General features: G+C 31.7%; 2 protein-coding genes across 3 annotated transcripts; one reads left to right on the plus strand and one right to left on the minus strand.

The window, feature by feature from the left end:
- Window positions 1-439: 439 nt before the first annotated feature.
- Window positions 440-3487, minus strand: LOC130798083 (pentatricopeptide repeat-containing protein At4g19890). Of its 2 annotated transcripts, XM_057660945.1 has the most exons (2): window positions 1931-3487; window positions 440-1825 (listed from the first exon to the last, which is right to left on the minus strand). In XM_057660945.1, the coding sequence occupies exons 1-2, from the start codon at window positions 3340-3342 to the stop codon at window positions 1234-1236; spliced, it is 2004 nt and encodes a 667-aa protein (XP_057516928.1). In that variant the 5' UTR covers window positions 3343-3487; the 3' UTR covers window positions 440-1233. The 2 variants fall into 2 exon arrangements, with proteins under 2 accessions (XP_057516928.1, XP_057516927.1); XM_057660944.1 differs by having other exon boundaries at window positions 445-3486.
- A 4024-nt stretch (window positions 3488-7511) lies between these two features.
- Window positions 7512-18705, plus strand: LOC130798085 (subtilisin-like protease SBT4.14). Its single transcript, XM_057660949.1, has 11 exons — window positions 7512-7623; window positions 7924-8018; window positions 8340-8437; window positions 8698-8841; window positions 9436-9541; window positions 14865-15378; window positions 16941-17038; window positions 17159-17383; window positions 17474-17582; window positions 17729-17942; window positions 18038-18705. The coding sequence occupies exons 1-11, from the start codon at window positions 7522-7524 to the stop codon at window positions 18571-18573; spliced, it is 2241 nt and encodes a 746-aa protein (XP_057516932.1). The 5' UTR covers window positions 7512-7521; the 3' UTR covers window positions 18574-18705.
- Window positions 18706-22836: the final 4131 nt, after the last annotated feature.

Raw genomic sequence — 22836 nt, forward strand, 5'->3', positions numbered from 1 at the left:
TCATTTTTATGGTGGGAACTATTTGCATTGAATTTTTATTTGAATTGGCTGTCATCGTGCTGCTCTCTTGCTCCCTCATACTTGATGTGGAATTTGAAAAGTGAAAGAAAGACAAAATGGGCAAAAATTATTGTATCACTTGTTTGTAAGCGAAGAATTGATATTTAATATTTTGACTATGTGTTATTTGTTCGCCGTTACTGTCTTGTCTTTGTTCCCAATTTTCTTTGTTCGGGTGAAAAGTGCTTATATCTAGAAATATTTTGAAACTTTTCTTCTTTTTTTTGACTTATTTATATTATTTTTCTTATTTATTTCAAATTTTCTTTTAAAGTTTTGTCCGGAGACTATTAAAGTTATCACCTCAAGAAAAAAAAAGTATTAAGGTTATAGATTACACTTGGATATATAATTGATAGATAGCAACAAACCTTATTAAAAAAGCCTACTAGATGAGAACTACTTACAAAGAATAACTTTGAGACGAATTCTTTGTTTTTTCTTATACATAAAAATAAGTAGAACAATAGTAGTTCTATTCAAGTGTAACATATAATTTTAACCAGAGATTGTATTCTAAATATCGCCATAAGAAATGTAACATATAACAAAATTGTATTTTTACTATAATGTCATTGAAAGTACGCAACTTTTCTAATATTAAAGAGATTGTTTATGATTGACTTTTGACGACAAATCAACTCGACTTCGAAACAATAACCCATCCAAATCCTAACTAGAACCCAAACCCATGTATCCAGAATGTTAAATCAAATCACCTTATTCAGCCACAACTAGCAAGCAACAGAGCATCCCTAGTGTGCAGCATCATGAATCTGGCAAGACAAGTTCAGCCATCTGTGGACTGTGAAGGGTCGGTTCGAGTAATTTCCGGTTCCACTCGCAACTCCATTCGAGCTCTTGCTATAAAGGTTTTCCTCTATCCAAGGGATATGGAACAAATTTCTCTCAACCATACACATCAAACTGATCTAAATTTTGACCTCAAAGCCATAGATATAGGGTGAATCATTCCCTTGCAATCAGCAGAGAAATTGTTTCTGATTGAAATTTTTTGGTTTAAACCTCAAATCTTATCACACTTTTGCCACAATAATTTGGACCTTGAATTTAATGCTAGATTTATCAAAATAACCTCAGTCTTCAACATAATCCTAATGCTGGCAACCTGACAGCCATTCCAATCCCTAGATTTATCAATGAACTTCAAAGTTATTTCTGATCTTTCGGAGTTTCTGTCATGAAAAGCCTCTCAGAGAAGGCAGAAACAAGTTCATATTTCCCACTGTCATAACAAGCAGTCATGAATGCTGTCACGGTTATGCGATCTACATTTTGCTGTTTATCCAAAAGTTTTCGGAAAAACATTGCTGCCATCTCCGCTTTCCCTTCACTACAGAGCTTCCTGATCAAAGTTCTCACTGTCCTGATCCATTGCTTATTCTCCAGCCGTTCCAAAGCTTTAATTGCATTGCTAGTGTCACTAATTCTGCAGTACTCGTAACATATAGTAAGTCGAGTCACCTCACTTGGTGACAACCCTTTGTCAATCATGGCGTCATACATCTTGCGAGCCTCTTCAAGTTTGCCTTCCTTGCATAGCCCACTCACTAAAGCACCATACGTGAAACTATCAGGCACACAATGATGCTCATTCATTTGATGAAAGAATCTCATAGCTGAGTTAATATCACTTACTCTACAATACCCACAAATCATGGAAGTGAAGGTTTCCTTAGTAAGAACAAGGCCAAGTTTAATAGCCTCTTCGAACCACCTCTCGCTGTCCTCCATTCTTTTCTGCCTGCAGAATAAGGCAATTAGGGTGTTACATGTGTATATATCAGGCCTAAAACCCAGTTTCGTCATCTTACAAAGCCACGCTAAGGCTTGTTTGGGATCACCACACCTTGATGAAGACGATATGAGAATCGTGTACGTGACTCTATCGAGTTGAAGTCCAAGTGTTATAGCCTCTTGAAGAAGATCACAAGCTTCCTCAAACCTTCCTTTCTTACAGAGACTATTTACAATGGCATTGTAAGTAAACATATTAGGGGTTAATCGTTCTTTCATCATTATATCTATAAAACTATATGCTCTATCAAAATTTCCTGCTTTACAATACCCATCAATGAGGGTTGTATAGGTATCAACATTTGGCACCAATCCTTGTTCTCTCATCCTCCCAAGTAACATCTCTGCTCGATTCAGTTTTCCCTCCTTACAATACCCATTAATCATGGCAGTGTAAGTGCGCTCATTTGGTTTATAGTTATCGCTTCGAACAAGCTTAAGAAATAACCGAAATGCCTTTTCAGTCCATCCCTTTTTGCAAAGTCCATCAATTAAGGTTGTGTGTGTGTAGACATTAGGTCTCCAACCTCTGCTAACCATTTCTTCTAACAACTCGAACGCTTGCTTAATATTACCCCTCTTGCATAACCCATCAACCAAACATGTGAAATTAATAAGATTTGGTGTAAATCCCATTTCCATCATCTTATAAAAGAACCACAATGCCCTGCTTATGTTACCTATCCTACAAAATGTACAAATCACCAGTGTACATGTTGCGTTATCAACAACAAACTTCTGTTCAACTATTCGATTAAGCCACTTATCTAACTTAGAAATGTTATTCATTCTACAGTAACCCACAACCATATTGACATGACTACAACAATTCGGCCGCACACCTCTCATAGACATTTCATCGAACACATACTCTGCATACTCAGCCAAACCCAATTCACAAGCAAACTTGATAATGCTATTCAAAGTATAAGTATTGGGAGTTAATCCCTGATTATGCATTTCAATAACCATGCTAACAGCCTCTTTATACCTTCCAACCTCAGTAAAATTCCTCACCATAAGAACCAACAATTCATGGGTTTTTTCAAAGTTCTCATTACTAATCAAACAAGAGGCAGCAACAATGTATAAACGCATAAAATATCGGAATCTAGAAAACCCAATTGCCCAATTTAAGAAACTCAATGCCACAATCGAACCACCCTCTTCAGCCAAGGAAGCAACAATGGTGATAGCTTGATCATTGGATAGAGATTCAATGTCTATGTCAAGATTAAGCTTGAATGGTGAAAATTTGTGGTGGGTATGTTGGTGATATGATTGTAAGACTTGAAGACAAATTTTTTTGACAAGAGATTGGGGTGATGTTGAAGATGATTGGGGGAAAATGGCATGAGTTTGGGAAGAAATTGGCCTGGAAGTGACGAAAGTAGAAAAAGTATATGGAAATGTAATGGAGGAGGAAATTTTTTTGAAGGTTGCATTGAATCTGGGAGAAAGCATCAGGGATTGGGTTGTAGAGTTACTAACATTTAGGTGTTGGTATAAAACATCAAAGAACAATTCCGCAATCAGCCATGATTAGGAATGGGATGAAAAGAACTTAGCAAAACATATAGCCGAATTTGATTGAACAAAATTTCAAAATAAATTTACGATTTCATAAAAATGATCATGGACACAACAATGATTTGAATTGATATGAAACATTTAACTTTAAATCAATTTATTTTAAATCGATTCGATAATTTAAATGTATACGTGAACTAATAAAAATATTATTTATTTTAAAAAAATATTTAATATAAATAGATTTTAATTAAAATTAATTTTGATTAGTACGAAGTGATTTGATCAATAAAATTAGTATCTAGTCTCTTAAGAGACCGTCTCTTTGAGATAGCTCTTTTAGGACCCGACCCATTAAAAATTAATGCCTACTTATCGTATTTTTAATGCTTACTTATATTATTCTTAATATTTATTTATCATATCCTTAGTGTCTATTGATAGAGGTGTTCATTCGGATAATCGGGTCGGTTTCGGACGGGTGTCATTCGATTCGGCTGTATTTCGGATCGGTTATATTTTGGATGCGTGTTGCGACGGGTGATACTCGGGTCGGGTCGGTTAGTCACAGTTCGGTTGAAGATCGGTTATTCGAGCTATCGGGTTAGCATCAGTTCGGTGTCGGTTGAAGTTCGTGTCGAGTTTCAATCGGTCTCGGGTTGTCATCGGTTAATAATTGGTTTGGTTTTACTGGATGCAGATCGGATTTGGATAATTTTCAAGTAGAATTCGACTACGAATTGCGAATTACTAATTACTATTGATCGAGTCAGTATCAGATTAAGTTGTTAGTCATTTTTTAATTGATAATAAGATTCATTTACTTAAAGCAAAATAGTGAAAATGCAAATCAATTAGTGATCATTATTACATTATTACTTTTACTTGTTTGACCGGAAATTAAAATTATAAAATTTTATCAATTTTCATATAATTCGATTAAAAGTAGTTAAATAAACATCGACCATTGATTATTAACTCTAAATATATGAAAACATGTATTTATAAAATTTATTTTATTAAAAAATTTATGACTTTATTAGAATAACTAATAAGATGATTGAATATGAGTCAATCATACTTCTATGTAAAAAATTGGTTCAGGTTTACAACATTTCGATTTAAACTTCGTTCGGGTTAAGTCGGTTTTAGCCGGATCGAGTTTGGTTTTGAGCATGATACGGGTCGGATATGACTCGGGTCGGTCACTATTAAGTTCGGGTAATCTCGGTTAATAGTTACGTGTCGGTTAGAAAAATCGGTTACAGCTCGGGTTCAGTTTTCTCATTTTCGGTTGTCAACTGGTTCGGGTATAGCTTCGGGTCGGGTCACTTTTGAACAGCTCTATCTACTGATAATGTCTTAAATGTCTACTTACATTATTTTTAATGTGTACTTACAATATTTCAATTAATATATAATAGTTTGACTCAATTAAAGATGATATCTCAAAAAGACCGTCTCTCATAGGAATTTGGGTAAAATCATCCCAGAAGAGATCATTTTAGTATTTTCACTATAATTGATAAAATTTATCTCAATTAAACAAATTTTATCATTAAAAATAAAAAAAAAATTGGGAAAACACAATATTTACGATAGTCGATAAGGGGTTGATCATTCCAGAAGGTTTGAGAGTAGCAATATTTGACTATCTCGACAAAGAGATTAATTAAGGATAAACTACTATATATATCAAACTCAAAAATGATCTGTAAACTGAAAAAATTCAATTTGAAAATGCTGGTTAAATGGGATAAAATTCAATCGTTTTAGCTCACGTTTCTTATTATATCAATATATTCATTTTAATTCACGTCATTATCTTTGCTAGGAACCCATTAATCTCTAGCTAATGTTGTATTTTGAGTCAATTTCTTGTTGTTGTAGCCCTTAAAATTAAAACGGTGCATTGATTTTTTTTATAAAATTGAAAGTTGCTAAATATGTTAATTCAAAAAATTTGATGATTATACGATACTTTTTAGTTAAAAAAACCTCGACTCGTTTGATCAATTCCAGCCCGACCTTTTGATCTAAATTTGATTGGCCGCCTCGACTCAAAAAAAAATTTGACTAAATTTTATTTTGATCCCAAAATAATTAAAAATAACTGGATCTAAAACTCTGATGGTCTGACTATTTTGATATATCTATTACCCTTGGTCTCTAACCATCTTTTGTTTTGCTCACTCTTAATTAAGTATCTAGTCACAAATATTGGCTTTATGACTTAACGAGAAAATGAAGGATTTGTACATGCATCAGTTATTATTACGTATAGAATTAAGTTACAGAAATTACGCAGAAATAATAAGTAGGCAGTGTAATTGAAGTTTACTGGTCACTTGGATTTCAAGACAAGATATGTTTGTGGTTGCTGCAAGTTTAGTGTTGATTGGTTGATAGACTGAACTTAACCCCTAGCTTTCATTTTGATTTTAGTCTTTCACAAGGATTATTATTCCCTCTTTTTTTTTTTTTTTTTTTTTTTTTTACACCTTACAAGTGAAGTTGGGGACTAGAATATCTTTAGGAAAATATGGTATATGATGCCGTCAAACACTACAACATAATTTGCTTTTAGTGGAATATATTTAGCGATATTTAATTTAAATGTCACTACTTTATATTTATAATATTATATATTGTAGATTTAGGGATATTTATTTGACCCTTTAGCAACATAATAAAAAAATCATACTAAAGCTTTTTGCGACATAAGATTTAGTGATATTTCTCATGAATGCCACTATAGACTACAGTAACAATTATATATGCCACTAAAGGCTAAATAAAATGTCACAAAATCACTTTATAGTGAAACTTAAAATAAAAAATCAACAATTATTATACTAAATATATAAATAAGTGGCATATAATATGCCACTAAATTACAATGTCACGAAAATAAACTATCACATTCACATCGTCATCTACATGACTCAGAGATTCTTCAGTTCTAACTCTTAATTTCTCAATGTGATGACCAGTAATCACTAAGAAATACATAAAGTAACATGGTATTTTATTATTGAAATTCTTACAAATTTTGACTATTCTCTACGGTTTTAAATCACTACCAACAGGTCTCCTGGTAGACCGTTTTTTTGAGAGACATCTCTAAGGTCAGTCCATTTAAACTAAATTAAACTAAAAATTAATAATAGGCTAACCAAATTAGATATAATCTCTCAAAGAGACTGTCTCTCATAAGAATTTGTGAATCACTAATTATGAGCAGTTTTATAATGTTTTTTCTTTTTGAAAATGTACTTTTTATTTATAAAATAATTTTTCCAATAAGGCAACAAAACCCTAATTTCTTCAAGTATATATTTTAATAGCTTCAATTAAATCATAATTACTCATTTTTATTTTCGATATAATTATCCCCGCACTCCCATTCAACATTTTCACTATAATTTTATGGAGTTTTATTTAAATGAGAGAATCTTATAAAAACATAGGTGTGATAACTTTTGACATGATTCAAGACAAATGTATGATTTTTGACACGGCTCATTAATTTAGTTAATGATAAACTCTTAAGTTTTAGAAAATGTACGTAAAGGGAGTGATAACTGATAAGTAATAACTAGCTAGAAATCTATGCAAATGCCACAATTTATGGAATATTTGAATTTAAGAAAATCTATTATAAAATTATATTATTATAACTTAATGATATACATAAAATTTCTTTCTCCTTTCACGGGTTTACCTATTTAAATATCTAAAATTAGTACATTCTATTGGGTAAATAAAGCAAATGAGAGATTATTTCACATTAAATCAAATAAAAACTCTTTTTCAAAAAGTAATCACATAAAAACAATCATATTTTTGTAATTCAGATTAAAAAGAAAAAAAAAAGAAATAAAGCAAATATTTAAATTTTAAAACATCAGTTGGATCTTTTATCGTAAATAAAGTTAAAAATTCAATTCTCTCTACTTCCTTCCCTCATTAAAATTTAATTAATAGTTGCATTAATTAATTCAAAATTAGTTGATTAATTGTTGTTTAAGATGGGCAAAGGGGTTTTAAAGCAATTGTATAAAATGTCCCCATACAGAGAAAAAACAGACCAGTATCCTCAAACTACTAGTCATGCCTCCAAGATTTAGAACCTTCCTCTTAATTATCTCTATCTTCTCCCTTCTTTCATTTTCCACAATCTTAGCATCCACCATCAATAATGTTCATCCAAAGGTTCGCTATTCTTTTCTTCAAAATCTTAATTCATATATATATATATATATATATATATATATATATATATATATATATATATATATATATATATATATATATATATATATATATATATATATATATATATATATATATATATATATATATATATATATATATATATATATATATATATATATATATATATATATATATATATATAATTTAATATACTTCAATTTCAAAAAAAAAATTAATGTAGCAAATATTATTCATGGATGGGAATATATATAAGTTTCTTATGTGATGGTGTGGCAGAAATTTTACATTGTTTACTTGGGAAACCAGCCGCTACATGATGAAGCTTCTGCAAATCAAGCACATATTAATGTACTATCTAATCTTAAAGGAAGGTTGGTTAATTAATTAATACAAGTATAATAATTTAATTTTAATAGGCCGAAAATTCGTCACATAATCTACGTAATGGGTCATGGGACTCCCATGGACTCTGGCCCACAAACCCACAAGTCAAGAGCGTTGACTTGCACATACATTTGGTGATGTTCATTGTTTTCTAAAACCATATGGTTATAGGAAGATTAACTCAGCACATCAAATTTAATATGTTTTTATATATATTTTTAAATTATTAATATATGGTTAATTAAGTTCATTTTAATTTATTTTCTTAATTTATGTACTTTTGAATTTTTTTTTTGTTAATCGATTAGTGAAGCAGAAGCTAAGGAATCAATAGTTCACAGTTATCATAGAAGCTTCAATGCATTTGCTGCAAAATTATCTGAAAATGAAGCAAAAACGTTATCAGGTTGGTATCATATATAGTAAATTTAATCTTTTAATATCTTATAGGAAAAATTAAATAAATAACTACGAGCATTAGGTGATCAGTTTTTAAAAATCTAATATTTTTTATTTAAAACATAGGACAATTGCATCAAAATATTTAAAAGCAATTCATATATAAAGATAAGATTTTTATATTTAAATTTACTTAATTATGTTTTATATTTAACGCAAATAGTGAACTTTGAGCCTATTTATTTAGTTTTAATTGTTTTATATTAGGTAAGGATGAAGTACTTTGGATATTTGAAAACAAATATCATAAACTGCACACAACAAGGTCATGGGATTTCATTAGGTTTCCTCAATCAGCTAAGAGGAGATTAAAGATTGAGAGCAATATCATCGTTGGTCTCTTTGATACAGGTACATCTCATCCCCGCCTTATTATATTAAAAACCCATTAAAATTAAATAAATAACATAGCATAAATAATAACAGACGATTTAAATAAATTAAATACTAGTATTTTGAATTTGACTTATATTTGTAACTAAATCTTTTGTTTTCTAAATTTGTTTCTATTTGTTTCATTGTACATTTAAATAAGTTAAATTACTTTAATAAAAGAATTAATTTTAACTTATTAATATTTTCAATAACAAGGACCAAATTGACGTGAAATTTTTAATTTTAGTAAGGAAACCTTGTTTAGACAGGAATTTAGCTAGGTGGAAGCTATCGTAATTTCATTTGAGTAATAATATGAAGTATTATTGTTATAGAAACAATTGAATTTAAACACGATTATAATAGTTAAAAGTCTAAATTTTATATTAGGAAAAAGAAAAAAAAAGGAAAAATTGTTAGAACTAAGAGGTTTAATTGTCGAGAATTCTAAATTCGTTTAGTGGTTGATTCTCACAATCTATATTTAAAAAAATGTTTAGTTGTGAAGGAAATTAATATTGATAATTTAATTAATTAAATAAGTAGATAAAATAAATTGTGTTTTTGTAGGGATAACTCCAGAATCTGAGAGCTTTAAGGATGATGGGCTTGGTCCACCACCTGCAAAGTGGAAAGGAGCATGTCCTCGCTATGCTAATTTCTCTGGATGCAACAAGTAATTCTATATATTCTTCTTTAATTACTCCTATATTTATTATTATCTTTTGTTTCTTTTTTTAAAGAATTACATGCATTTCTCTCAAAAAAGTTCTACTAAAAAATAAAGTAGTGTATTTATTATAAAAATGGAGAATATAGGAAGTATTTGTATGTAATTTTATTATTGCGGATTAAATCAGTTGTGTAGAGCATTTCTCTTGATTCTAGGATGATAATAATTAGTAACACCAACCGTCTATAATTTGTAATTTCCTTATGACATTAATGAGGATTAATAGGAGAAATTAGGTCAGGATCATTTGATTAAAAATTTATCAATATTAAATTATAGAACATATATATGACATATTAAAATGACAATTAAGATAATTTCATACACATGAAAAAAAGTGTTAAGACTACGGGTATCCAAGATTCGCCCCTACTGTTAGCAGCGAGTATACCATACGTATGAGAGGTTACCTCAATTGTCTAGGTTTTTAGTGGAAGAGGTGATACTGGTGTCTGGTAGTAATATGATATGTTTGCTTTCTTGAAAAGATTTGTAGGGTTAGGTATTTCAGAGACAATGAGACAGTATGGATTTTTTGACGTAGACTAGGAGTGTTTTTGATGATTTAAAAAAGAGTTTTTTTTTTTTTTTTTTTTTTTTTTTTTTTTTTTTTATGATAAAGAATGACAATTTAGATTTTTTCCTAGTTGAAAATTTGACTCTAATACAATGATAGACTGAGAAAACAAATATAATAAAAATGTTTTATTTTACGGTTTGTGTCTTTGTGTATTTGATCGACATTTGATGACTTTTTATTATAATTAGAATGTCCTTACGGATTTACTATTGATGAGGAAAAATATATTTTCCAACTAAAACATATCATAACTAACTAAAAGATATCATATAATGTAGTTCAATTACCAATTATAATAATTCTAATCATATTTTATTTTATTTTTCAATAAGTTATAGGGTTGAATATGTTCTAACATAGGACGTCCACTAATTCTTCTATTTCTTCTTCTCCATAACTTTAAAACTATTTCTACCTTTAACAATAGTAATATTCTCTTAGTTTTCAACTTAATAACTTTGTTTTTGTAGTTTGACTTTTATTTCTCCTATAAATATTTACTCTCAATACAAGCATGATCTTAAAAGTAATCAATAAATAATACATTAAAAGTCAAAATAGGAAATAATACTCAACAATAATTGACCTACAGACCTCAAGTGCATGTCACATGTAATCGGCTTACATGTGCATGGATGGAGTAAAAATAAGTAGAATCACAATATATAGTATACTATTTCTGTTGAAATTATAATATAGAGGCCACTTTATTTGCCTTATGTGGGAAAGTATGGGGGGTGATCTAACAATACTTGTATATATATAGGTGCATTTGCTGCACATGCTTCCCAATTTGGACTAGCGTATAGCAGTTCTTTTTGTTCTGCAATTACCATTAAAATTGGTGCATTTTTAATTAGTGGATATTTATCCTCTAATTAACAACAAAAATGTTATCATCTTTTTTTGATAATTAAGTGTAGGCATATGTTTCTTGGACTTTTCTTTGGATAAATTCCCATGTTCCACAAATTTTGCCTCAAAGTCAATTCATGAAAAAGTGAAAAAAAAATTTGCAAATGGAATGTAAAAGTTTGTGTAAATGAGAATTAAAAGAAGGATGTAAAACATGATTAAAAATAAGAAATAAATTAAATATGACGGATTAAAAAAGAAAATGATAAATTTTGTGGCACTTAAGAAGTATTAGTTTATAGAAAAAGCGATGAGATATGTACGCCAAATAAAAAGGGCTTTTATTTGAAGATGATGACTTAAAGGTGCACTAATAAAACAAGGTTATGTGCAAGTATTTAGGTGATTTTAAGAATGAAAAACTAATGTGAATATTAATTAACAACACGATTTAAGGTAGTTCACCATTAATAATGCTACATCCATTATCCTAGGTTAGTGTATTCTTATGTGTTTAAAGGAAATAAAGGCTAAAAGCTCAATATAAGTTGAAGGAACTAAATCATGGACGATATATATGAGCTAATGACATTGGAGAAGAGAATTATATGGTAAGAAGGAGATATAGAAAGCTCAAGCATCTAACTTGGCTATATACACTTAATACAACAGTAAAATGGTCTGATGGGCTTCTGATCATGTTGCTCGTTCGAGTATGAAGCTTACTCGTTCAAACAATTGGTCCCTGGCAGCTTCTGGGCCTAACTTTTCTTGCTTTCACGTAATCTACTGGTCCCCCTTTTCACCCAAGCATCTTCAGAGTTGTAGTATGTACTAATACACCTTGGTAAGCAAGGCTAATCCCATTTCAAAGCATTAATCTACACTTGTACCTATTCCATTAAGGGTACAACTTGCCAAGTCTTTGAGAATACTTACCACCAATCAATACAATGTCTAAGGTCTAGCAACAAAGTTGTTAAACCTAACCTTTGAGTCCAAATTCATTGATATCAACATGTCATGCAATTATATCATGACTAAGCATTCACCAAACTCAAGTCACACTCTTTCATCAAAGCAAAAAAGGAAGGATGAATTACTGAAAATTCTAAACTCTTATAAATTATAAACAATAACTACCATAAAATTAAAGTATGCAGTCATATCCCTAATTGGTTACTTGTTAAAATACGAGCCAAATTAACAGTTGATGGAGATGTTTTTAGTCATTCTACGACATACATCATTATTGAGAATAATGACAATGCTAAGGGGAATGAGTGCATAGTGATGCAACAACGAGGATATAAGAGAAAAAAAGATACAATGGAGTGCCTCAAACAAGTCAGACATAAACAAACATGTGTCTTGACGCATGGTGCACGAGCAAGCGGGCATAGTGCTCGAACGAGCACCTGTAGTCAGAGGCCAGTATGTGTTTATATTTTGTTGCATGGCATCGGAAATGGAGTGTCCTTGCGAGAAATCTTTGTTCTGATATTGTGGCGTATTTAAGAGGCCAAATGGAGCATTAGGGTAAGTCTCTTATGGCTATTACAAAAGGAAAAATTTTAGATCTGCCACTACTTAGATTGCTTATCATGGAATGGCACAAGAATAAGAAAATTGGATGGATGGGTATATTAGTGAGTTTTATAGGTGGAGTCATGTCTTTTAATAATAATAATAATAATAATAATAATAATAATAATTTATAACACTAATAATATTATAAGGATAAGTTAAAATGATAAGTAACAAGATTAAATATTCAGATCTAACCTGGTCAAGATTGGTCTTATCTGATTAGCTATAATTTGGTCTAGTCTGATCTATTCTAGTTTGACCTGATTTGATCTAATCTTATTAATTCTAATATATTTTCATCTAAGCTAATTAGGTCTGGTTTGTTCTATTTTGTTCTAGTCTAATCAAATATGATTTTAAAAAGAATATAATAAGCAAAAGTAATAAGTTGAAGAGTGTCAAAAAAACGTGTCAAAATACTTATCTTGGATAGAGGTAGTATTTAATGAGATCTGAAATTTAAGATGAAAATATGTTAGTATATATATATATATATATATATATATATATATATATATATATATATATATATATATATATGTATATATATATATATATATGTATATATATATATATATGTATATATATATATATATATATGTATATATATATATATATATATGTATATATATATATATATATATGTATATATATATATATATATATATATATATATATATGTATATATATATATATGTATATATATGTATATATATATATATGTATATATATATATGTATATATATATATATATATATATGTATATATATATATATATATGTATATATATATATATGTATATATATATATATGTAAATATATATATATATATATATATGTATATATATATATATATATGTATATGTATATATATATATGTATATGTATATATATATATGTATATATATATATATATATGTATATATATATATATATATATATATGTATATATATATATATATATATGTATATATATATATATATGTATATATATGTATATATATATATATATATATATATATATATATATATATATGTATATATATGTATATATATATATATATATATATATATATATATATATATATATATATATATATATATATATATAATATTCTTGAATATTTTACTGAACATTTTGTGTCTATCAAGTGGTGTTATTGAATATATATATATATATATATATATATATATATATATATATATATATATATATAATATTCTTGAATATTTTACTGAACATTTTGTGTCTATCAAGTGGTGTTATTGAAAAATGTTTTGGTGTAAATTTTTTAAAAATATGTTATGTATGTTATTTTCATGGTAATTAAGCTCTCACTTTATGAAAAAAATTTGAGCCCCACACTATTTAGGATCAATAATTAGTGCTTCAAGAATTGGTCTTAAACACTAGTGATCAAAACATTACCAATTCTAATCAAGTTTCGACCATTCAAAGGAATGAAGAACAATCTAAAGCACACATAATGATTTAACGTGGTTCACCTGTAATTGAACTACGTCCATGGTTAGCCTAAATGTCTTTGTTATCATCAAGAAACTCCAATACAGCTTGAAGGTGCTATATAATGAAAGAAAGATCACAATTGGGTAAAAGAGAGATTAGAGAGAGAAAAATATCCTAAGCAATTCGAACTCAATTAAGACTCATTTAGAATCGTATAGACGCATTAGATTAGGTGGTTTGGGTGCAAAATTTTTAGAATTTAGAGTGTGTTTCTGGGTTTGGGTGCACCAAAGTTAAATGAATTTGTGTCCAAGTCTAGTTGGATCCGACCCATGATTATCTTTAGTGAGAATCTTACATTTTTAAGACTTAGATGTGCTCATTCGGTATTGTGAGTTTGCCTTTGCTATTAAGTAAAATTAAAAAAATGAAAAAAAGTTAACGGTTCTCAACGATTTTAGACGGAAAAAACTAAAAAAGGTTATAGCTATAATACGCTCAATAATACGAGGTACCATTAATAATTGAAAAAACTTAAAATTAATATTAATAAAAGAGAAAAATTTAAGGTACTATTAATAATTTCAAAAGAAAAAAAAAAAACTATTACCATCGAACTTGGTCGAGAGGTTTAAAAGTTCGAGTCAAATCAAAGCTGAACTTTGATTCGAGTCCGATACGAAATTAGAGTTGAAAAAAGTTTAACATTTAATAGTAGTAGCAGTATCTAACTGAATTCTAATTTACCGCCATAAAAATATTTTGAAATGCAGCAAAATCATAGGTGCACGTTACTTCAAATTAGACAAAGTCCCCGACCCAGCAGACATCCTCTCCCCGGTTGACGTCGAAGGTCACGGCACCCACACATCTTCAACTCTCGCCGGAACCCTAATTTCCAACGCCAGTCTTTCAGGCCTTGCCGCTGGAACTGCTCGTGGAGCCGTTCCAGCGGCTCGATTAGCGATCTACAAAGTATGTTGGGCCTCTGCTGGATGCTCTGATATGGACATCCTTGCTGCCTTTGATCACGCCATTGCTGATGGTGTTGACATAATTAGTATCTCCATTGGTGGTCCTTCTAGAAGCTATGTTTCAGATTCTATTTCGATCGGGTCTTTTCATGGGTTGAGGAAAGGGATTCTTACTGTCGGGTCGGCCGGTAATGATGGACCTAGTTTAGAGACGGTTTCTAATCACGCGCCTTGGATGATGAGTGTTGCTGCTAGTGGGATTGATCGTGGGTTTCAGAGTCAAATTTCTCTTGGTAATGGCAAATCTATTTCGGTAATTTTCTTGCTTTTTTATTTTGTACAGTTTGTTGGAATTAGGGTTTGCAGAGTTTTTCCTATTTTATTTTTATTTTGTGGGTAATTGTTTTGTGAGTTTTGACAGGTAGATTGTTATTAGGTAACACTAATTAAGATGAAATTTCAAACCTTATTTTGGGCCTTTTTCAATTTTAGGAGTTTTTGAAATAATATTAATTTTTAGTTGAATTTTTCTATTGAAATCGGTGATGAAAGTTAGGTGATTTCTTAATTATAATTGTAAAGTTTAATATTTACGAATTATTGATACTACAAATCAAATAGTGCAGATATTGTTGAAATGATTGCTATATTAAGCCCTAAAGTTTAAAATTTTATCTCTAATATCACCAAGAATATAGGTATGAAGTTGGTTGATGAGACAAATTACACTATCAATGAAATAGCAATGCAGATAGAAAATAAAATGCAACAAAGACAAACAATTCACGAAGTTTACTCTTACGTCCTCGGTGGTGTGTAGCTTTTTTGATTAGTATTAGAAACAATGGAGTTCAAAGAACTCTTTTGAACTCTTATAATGGAGGAATTATACTTAGAGAAGGGAAGAAAAAGTAAGCTGTGTGTTTAGGCTTAGGGGTTAGAATGATTACCTAAAATGAGTGTATGAGCTTCCTATATATAGAGATCGATCACTTAATGATTTACATATAGGAAAAGCCACGAGAAAATAAAGCACCAACAGCCACAGAACACTAAAAGACACAACAGAACCAAGAGTTTGACATAGTGCTCATTCAAGCACTATTACTGCTCGTTTCGAGCACTATGTTGTTTGCCTTTACTGTTTTCCTTCAGCCGAGTGCTTGTTCCAACACCAATACTGCTCGTTCGACCATTCTAATTTTTCATTCACCGAATGTTTCTGATGTTCTTATATTAAAGTGATAATATTAGTGGCTGTGTTGAACCTAACTATATATCAGTGACCTATCTATGCTGAAGTGAACGAAAATGAAAATAAGTTGTAAAGGTTACGCTTTATCAATTCTTATTAATTAAATATTGAAAATGTGAAACTAGAAGTGATATATTTTTATTTTCCCATTGTTTTGATAATTCTGAAAACGGTTAGGGCCTGAGAGGAACAGAGTTTCAGAGGAGGTGGGCGTAACTGGAGATCAATATTCATTTTTACAAAGTGTTGTCTTTTTTGGATTGTGTAAATTTAGAAAGTAGATAAACTTAAGAAAATGCAACTAAATTTGGATCTTAATTCTTTAAAGTTGGATCTTAATTTTGCTGAATTACACATGAACTATTTTACTTAAATTCTAATTTTACTTCAAGTACCCTTATGGGGTGCTTGACACTCGAACAAAACTAACATTTCTTAACCCTTAATATCACCTACATGGCGACATGAGAACGCAAATCCGAGTAACATGGTGTATGAGCAAGCATTTAACTTTATTTTCTAAATTTAAATAAATTTATTTGTCCAAAGAGATAAGGCACCATGATTAGAAAATATCGAAAACAAACTTTCTTTTCATTGATATTGTGCCTGTTGCGCAGGGCATTGGGATAGATTTGTTTGATAGTGAGAGCAAATCATACACTCTTGTTACTGGCGAAGATGTGGCAAAGGATTCGGAAAGCAGGGAAAATGCAAGGTACTTCATTACTTATTGGAGTTTTGCGAGGTTGTGTTCAGTGATATAAACCATTGACCTGAAGCTTGACTCACTAGTCTTGATTAATTCTAACCAACTATTGTTGAAATGCTGATCCAGATACTGTCTAGAAGATTCCATGAGTCCTACCAAGGTGAAAGGGAAGCTTGTTTTGTGCAAGCTAGAGAGCTGGGGTGTTGATTCAGTTGTGAAAGAAAATGGGGGTGTTGGTGCTATTGTTGCTAGCACTAGATTTTTGGACGTTCCTATGATTTTCATGGCTCCCGGAACTTTAATTAATTATACTATTGGCGAAAAAGTCTATGAATATATCAATAAATCAAGGTATATGTCTGTTATGTGACAGATGCTTGTGAAGAAACTTGGTAACTAATAAATCGAGCAAAATTTTGATTTGATTGTATATCATGGCAGTTTACCTACAGCAACAATACACAAATCTCAGGAAGTAAGAATTTCAGCTCCTTTTATTGGATCATTTTCTTCTCGAGGTCCAAATCCTGGATCAGTACGAATCCTCAAGGTACATGCTAAATCACTAATATTTGTTAAGTTCCTAATATGTTAGTCACTCCAAATTATGTTCAATTCAACTTAGCAAAGGGATGAGTTTTGCGATTTGGGTGACTTAACAATTGATAATTATTCACTCGTATTCGTCACGTACAGCCAGATATTGCTGCTCCTGGAATTGATATTTTAGCGTCTTATACCCCCCTGAGGTCATTAACTGGTTTAAAAGGTGACAAGCAACATTCAAAGTTCTCGCTCATGTCTGGTACATCAATGGCTTGTCCGCATGTTGCTGGGGTTGCTGCCTATGTCAAGTCGTTTCATCCAAATTGGTCACCTGCTGCCATTAGGTCCGCCATCATCACTACCGGTATGGATAGCTGGTAAAAACACAAGTGATTTCCCACTTTTCTTAACCTTAATGCTCGAGTCGTGACTTTTGCTTATATCTGTCCTTTTTAACAGCACTGCCAATGAGCTCAAGGGTTGATAAAGATGCTGAATTTGCTTATGGTGCGGGTCAAGTGAATCCACTCAAAGCAAGGAGTCCTGGCCTAGTTTATGACATGGACGAAATGGCGTACATTCAGTTTCTGTGTAAAGAAGGATACAGCGGCACTTCAATATCGGTTCTTGTTGGTTCAAAATCGATCAATTGCTCGGCCTTGCTTCCTGCATTCGGTCATGATTCTCTCAACTATCCTACGATGCAGCTGAACGTGAAGAACAAGCAAGAGCCGACATTGGCAGTCTTTCGAAGAAGAGTTACCAATGTAGGACCCTCAAAATCAGTGTACAATGCCATTATTAGAGCCCCAAAAGGTGTGAATATCACTGTTAAGCCTACAAGTCTTTCATTTTCTCACGCCTTAGAAGTGCGGAGTTTTAAGGTTGTGGTGAGGGCAAATCCCATATCAGGTTCAAAACTTTTATCAGGTTCTCTCATATGGAAAAGCACTCGCCATGCTATCAAAAGTCCTATTGTTATTTATAAATTTTAGAATTACATATATTCAGGAATCAGTATACACTGTTTTTAGCAAATAGGTTGTATGTTTATAGGCATGTAAATATGTAACAGACAACTCTGAGTGCAATAAAGTATGTTGATTGGATAATTTTCCTCATTATTCTGAAAGTTGTTGCTCTTCTTTATGTTTTTGGTACACTCCTTAGCTTGCTCACAAACAAAGCTAATAATTTTCATATTAAGATCGGACTTTAACGTGATGGCGATCGAAGATTGTCTAGAGGAGTTTAAGGAATTTAAACAACTGCAGTGTGATCAACAAGTATTGCGACTCTACTATACTTGTTAAAACACTCGCTAGAGAGGATTTCGGGTCGGTTCATTTTCGATTGGCTTCATGTCGATTATAGCTGTAAATATTTTCTTATCCTTAGTTTTTTAACAAATAATAGTATATAATTGTTTATAAATTATAGCTGCAAAGTTTATGTCATTTATTAATTATTGGCCCAAAGTTATAATCACTATAAATAAAAAGTACAGCATTTGTAACCATATAATCGGATTCTAATTACCGGTGTTTTAAATGACTTGTTGAGGTAATTTTTTAATCTATGACTAACCTTATTTACTTTTGACCTTCACACTTAACCCAACCTACTTAACACAACATAACTCATCTTCTTCTCATCACTATCATAAGACCTTCTTATGTAGGAGAAACACAGAAAGATAAGCACATAACTCGCACATAGCTTTTTAATACAATTAGCCCATGTATCTGTAACATCCTTCTAACTAACTCCTAAAAACCTTAGGATTTATTTATCCAACAACAAAATAAAAGAACAAACAATTATATTACATTTCTTAGGATTATGCTAATGTTTTTTCTGCATGCGTGAATCCAAGTTATTCCCGATCCCACTTGAAGTTACTAACATGTGCACTGATCCTGAGATGTATTACTCATATGCACTTCATATTCTAACCCATCAGCAACCTGAACCTATAGCATACATTTACTTCTCATATCTTTGCCTTGACCTCTTCGAGGGCCTGACTAGGGATAGGGGTAGTTGGAGGCATCATATCCATGTTTTAGACTTCTGTTGTCCTCTTAGTTACCTTTGGGTGTTCCTGCCTTCTTGCTTCTTTCGTTTCTTTATTATTAGTTTTGTATTCTGTTTTGTTCTTTTTTGTAGTCGGTTCTCTTATTTATTTTAGTTATATGCTTTAATTTATCTTTTCCGAGGAGCTATGTCTTATTATCTTTCTCGAGCCGGGGGACTCCTTTGGTCGCGCTCTCATTTATGGGTATAAGTTGCAGCCGTCCTTCCCTCCCCAGAACTTGTCCATGATTTTTCTATAAGCGGGATACACTGGGTAGGATGATAATGTTTTTTTGCCTTGACCCATCATCTTGCTACTAGCTACCTAGTCCAACCTCTAATAGGTCCTGGGCACACTAATTCATCAAGTGTTGTTTCTCATTACAATCTCCTGCATACTTGGTTCAACCCCTTTTCTTTACATTTTGTTTGGTTAGTGGTATTAAATAGTAGTAATAGGAATGATTTATAATGAAAAATTTCATCAACAGTTTCATATCATCCCCATGGTGATGAAACTTTAATCACAAAAAAATTTTTGTTTACAAATTTTCATTACCACCTAATACCACCTCTCTCAGTGGTAACACCTTGGAATGAAATTTATGAAGAAAATGAGATAATTGAAGTTGGACAAACATGATCAGAGCCGGCTTATGGGGTGTTCTACCTGTGCAATGGCACATGGCCCCAACATGGAAACCAAAAACAAGGGCCCATAACATGTAAATCTATTTTGGGTAAGATTTAGCTAGATTATTTAGGAGACAATTGTAATAAGATTTCCATATCTAATAAATCCCTTTTAAATTTTTTCGAGTCTTTCTCATTAATTTCTTGGATTGTTATCAACTTAGTTGCAAGTAACTTTTAATCTCTCTTCTTTATATACATTTTGATCTGATAGAATAATATATTGCTGGAATAATATATTGTGATTTTGTGTATCTTTATATTTTGTAAATATTTTGTAACTAGAATGTTTCCTAAAACTAGGAATTTCACCTTGTATTTATTATCATTTATCTAATGAGAAATAATCAAGAGATTAATTCCAATATGGTATCAAGAGCTTAGGTTTTTGATCCTTCTCAAACCCTTGCCTTCTGCCACCTTTTTCTTGCTGCCTCTCCCCTCTTCTCTCGTTTTCTCTCTTTTTCTTTTATCTCCATGGCATCTACAAAAATTCACCCGGTTACTTTAGTTACGAATATTAAAAATTGTGTTCCCATCCCCATGGAGTTACTAGGCTCCTCCTCTATGGGCCCAATCTCCCCTATCCTACAAATAATTGGGCTCCTCAGAAGCAATCTTCATCAAATTCAGCAGCTGGGTTATTGGGTCCATATCTGGCCCAAAATTTTTGCACTAGATCAAGTTCTTCTCCGAGTTATTTTCCTACGGATATTGATCAAGCCATGCATACTCTTTCTTTATCTTCTCCAGATGAGCAATACTACATGGACACCGGTGCCATTTCTCATATGATTTGAGCACAAGGTACTTTAATTAATTATTTTCCTTTGAAGCATCGTTTGGATAATGCTATAATTGTTGGTAATGGTCAAATGATTCCGGTTCACGGTCACGGACAAATATCTCTTCCTTCCTCTAACAAATCCCTTACCCTCACCTATGTCTTACATGCTTCTAAACTTATTAAAAATCTCATTTCTGTTCGTAAATTTACTCGTGATAATTTAGTTTCTGTTGAATTTGATCCTTTTGGCTTTTCTGTGAAGGACTTGGCCACCAAAAACGTCATTCTGAGGTCTAATAGCACTGGTGATCTTTATCCTTTCAAGTCGACACATGGATCTCCACCCTCCTCCGCCACACCTTCAGCTTTTTTTGTTTTATCTTTAGTATTTGGCAATCCCATTTAGGTCATTCGGGAAATGCAGTTTTGAATTCATTGTATTCCTCTCGTTCTATTCAATATAATAAAAATCTAACTTTTGTTTGTCACTCTTGTCCTTTGGGTAAACATGTGAGATTACCTTTTGTTTCTTCTGTAACTCTGAGTACTAGGCCATTTGAAATTATTCATAGTGATTTATGGACATCTCCTGTTTCAAGTCCGTCTGGATACAAATACTATGTCCTTTTTCTTGATCATTTTACTAATTTCTTGTGGACTTTTCCTTTGTATCGCAAATTTCAAGTCTGATATTTTTTTTAATTTTAATACCTTTGTCAATACTCAATTTGGGCTTAATATCAAACACTTTCAATGTGATCATGGGGTGAATTTGACAATACCACATTTCATCAATTTTTCACCAATCGGGGTATAACTTTTCGTTTTTCATGTCCACAAACTTCTTCCCAAAATGGCAAATCCGAAAGAAAGATTCGCTCCATCAATAATATTGTGCGAACGTTGATGTGTCATGCATCTTTCCCTCTGCAATTTTGGCCTCACGTCTTAAATACCGCCACTTACCTCCTTAATATTCTCCCCTCTAAATTACTAGGTAATCTCACTCCCACTCACCTTCTTTACCATAAATCTCCTTCCTATAAAAATCTCCGGGTTTTTGAGTACTTATGTTTTCCTCTACATCCCTCCACTAACATTCATAAATTACAACCTCATTTATCTCCATGTGTCTTCTTAGGTTATCCATCTTCACACCGCGGTTACAAGTGCTGTGACCTCTCCTCTCATAAAATTATTATATCTCGTCATGTCCTTTTTGACGAAGCCACTTTCCCCTTTTCTCGGTCTTTTAAATCTACTCCTCACGAGTACAAATTCTTAGATGACTCACTCCCCTCCTTTCTTTTTCAAACCTCACAAAACAGCCCATCACTAAATCCTACTAGGCCTACTGTCTCCGGCCCAACAGCACATCTGCCCCTTCTCCTTCTTCCTCTGTTGGACCTCTTTCCCCTTCTACCTCTGGGCTTGCTCTCAGCAGTCCACCAACAATCTCCCCTCCTTTAATGGATCTCCTGCCGTGCCATCTGGGCCTCAATCAAGTAGCCCAGTTCCTTTGACCAACCCACAAATAATCCACAGCCCACCTCATACTTCTCCTATATCTATTCGCCCTTCCTCACCTCCCAACCCACCTCGTACCGGCATGACTACTCCTAGTCATCATGGTATATTTAAACCCAATCCCAAATACACTTCTCAGGCCCTATCCGTTTCTTTTTCATCTATTCCCAAATAT

Source organism: Amaranthus tricolor, chromosome 13 (assembly GCF_026212465.1).
Source record: "Amaranthus tricolor cultivar Red isolate AtriRed21 chromosome 13, ASM2621246v1, whole genome shotgun sequence".
NCBI classification, from domain to species: Eukaryota; Viridiplantae; Streptophyta; class Magnoliopsida; order Caryophyllales; family Amaranthaceae; genus Amaranthus; species Amaranthus tricolor.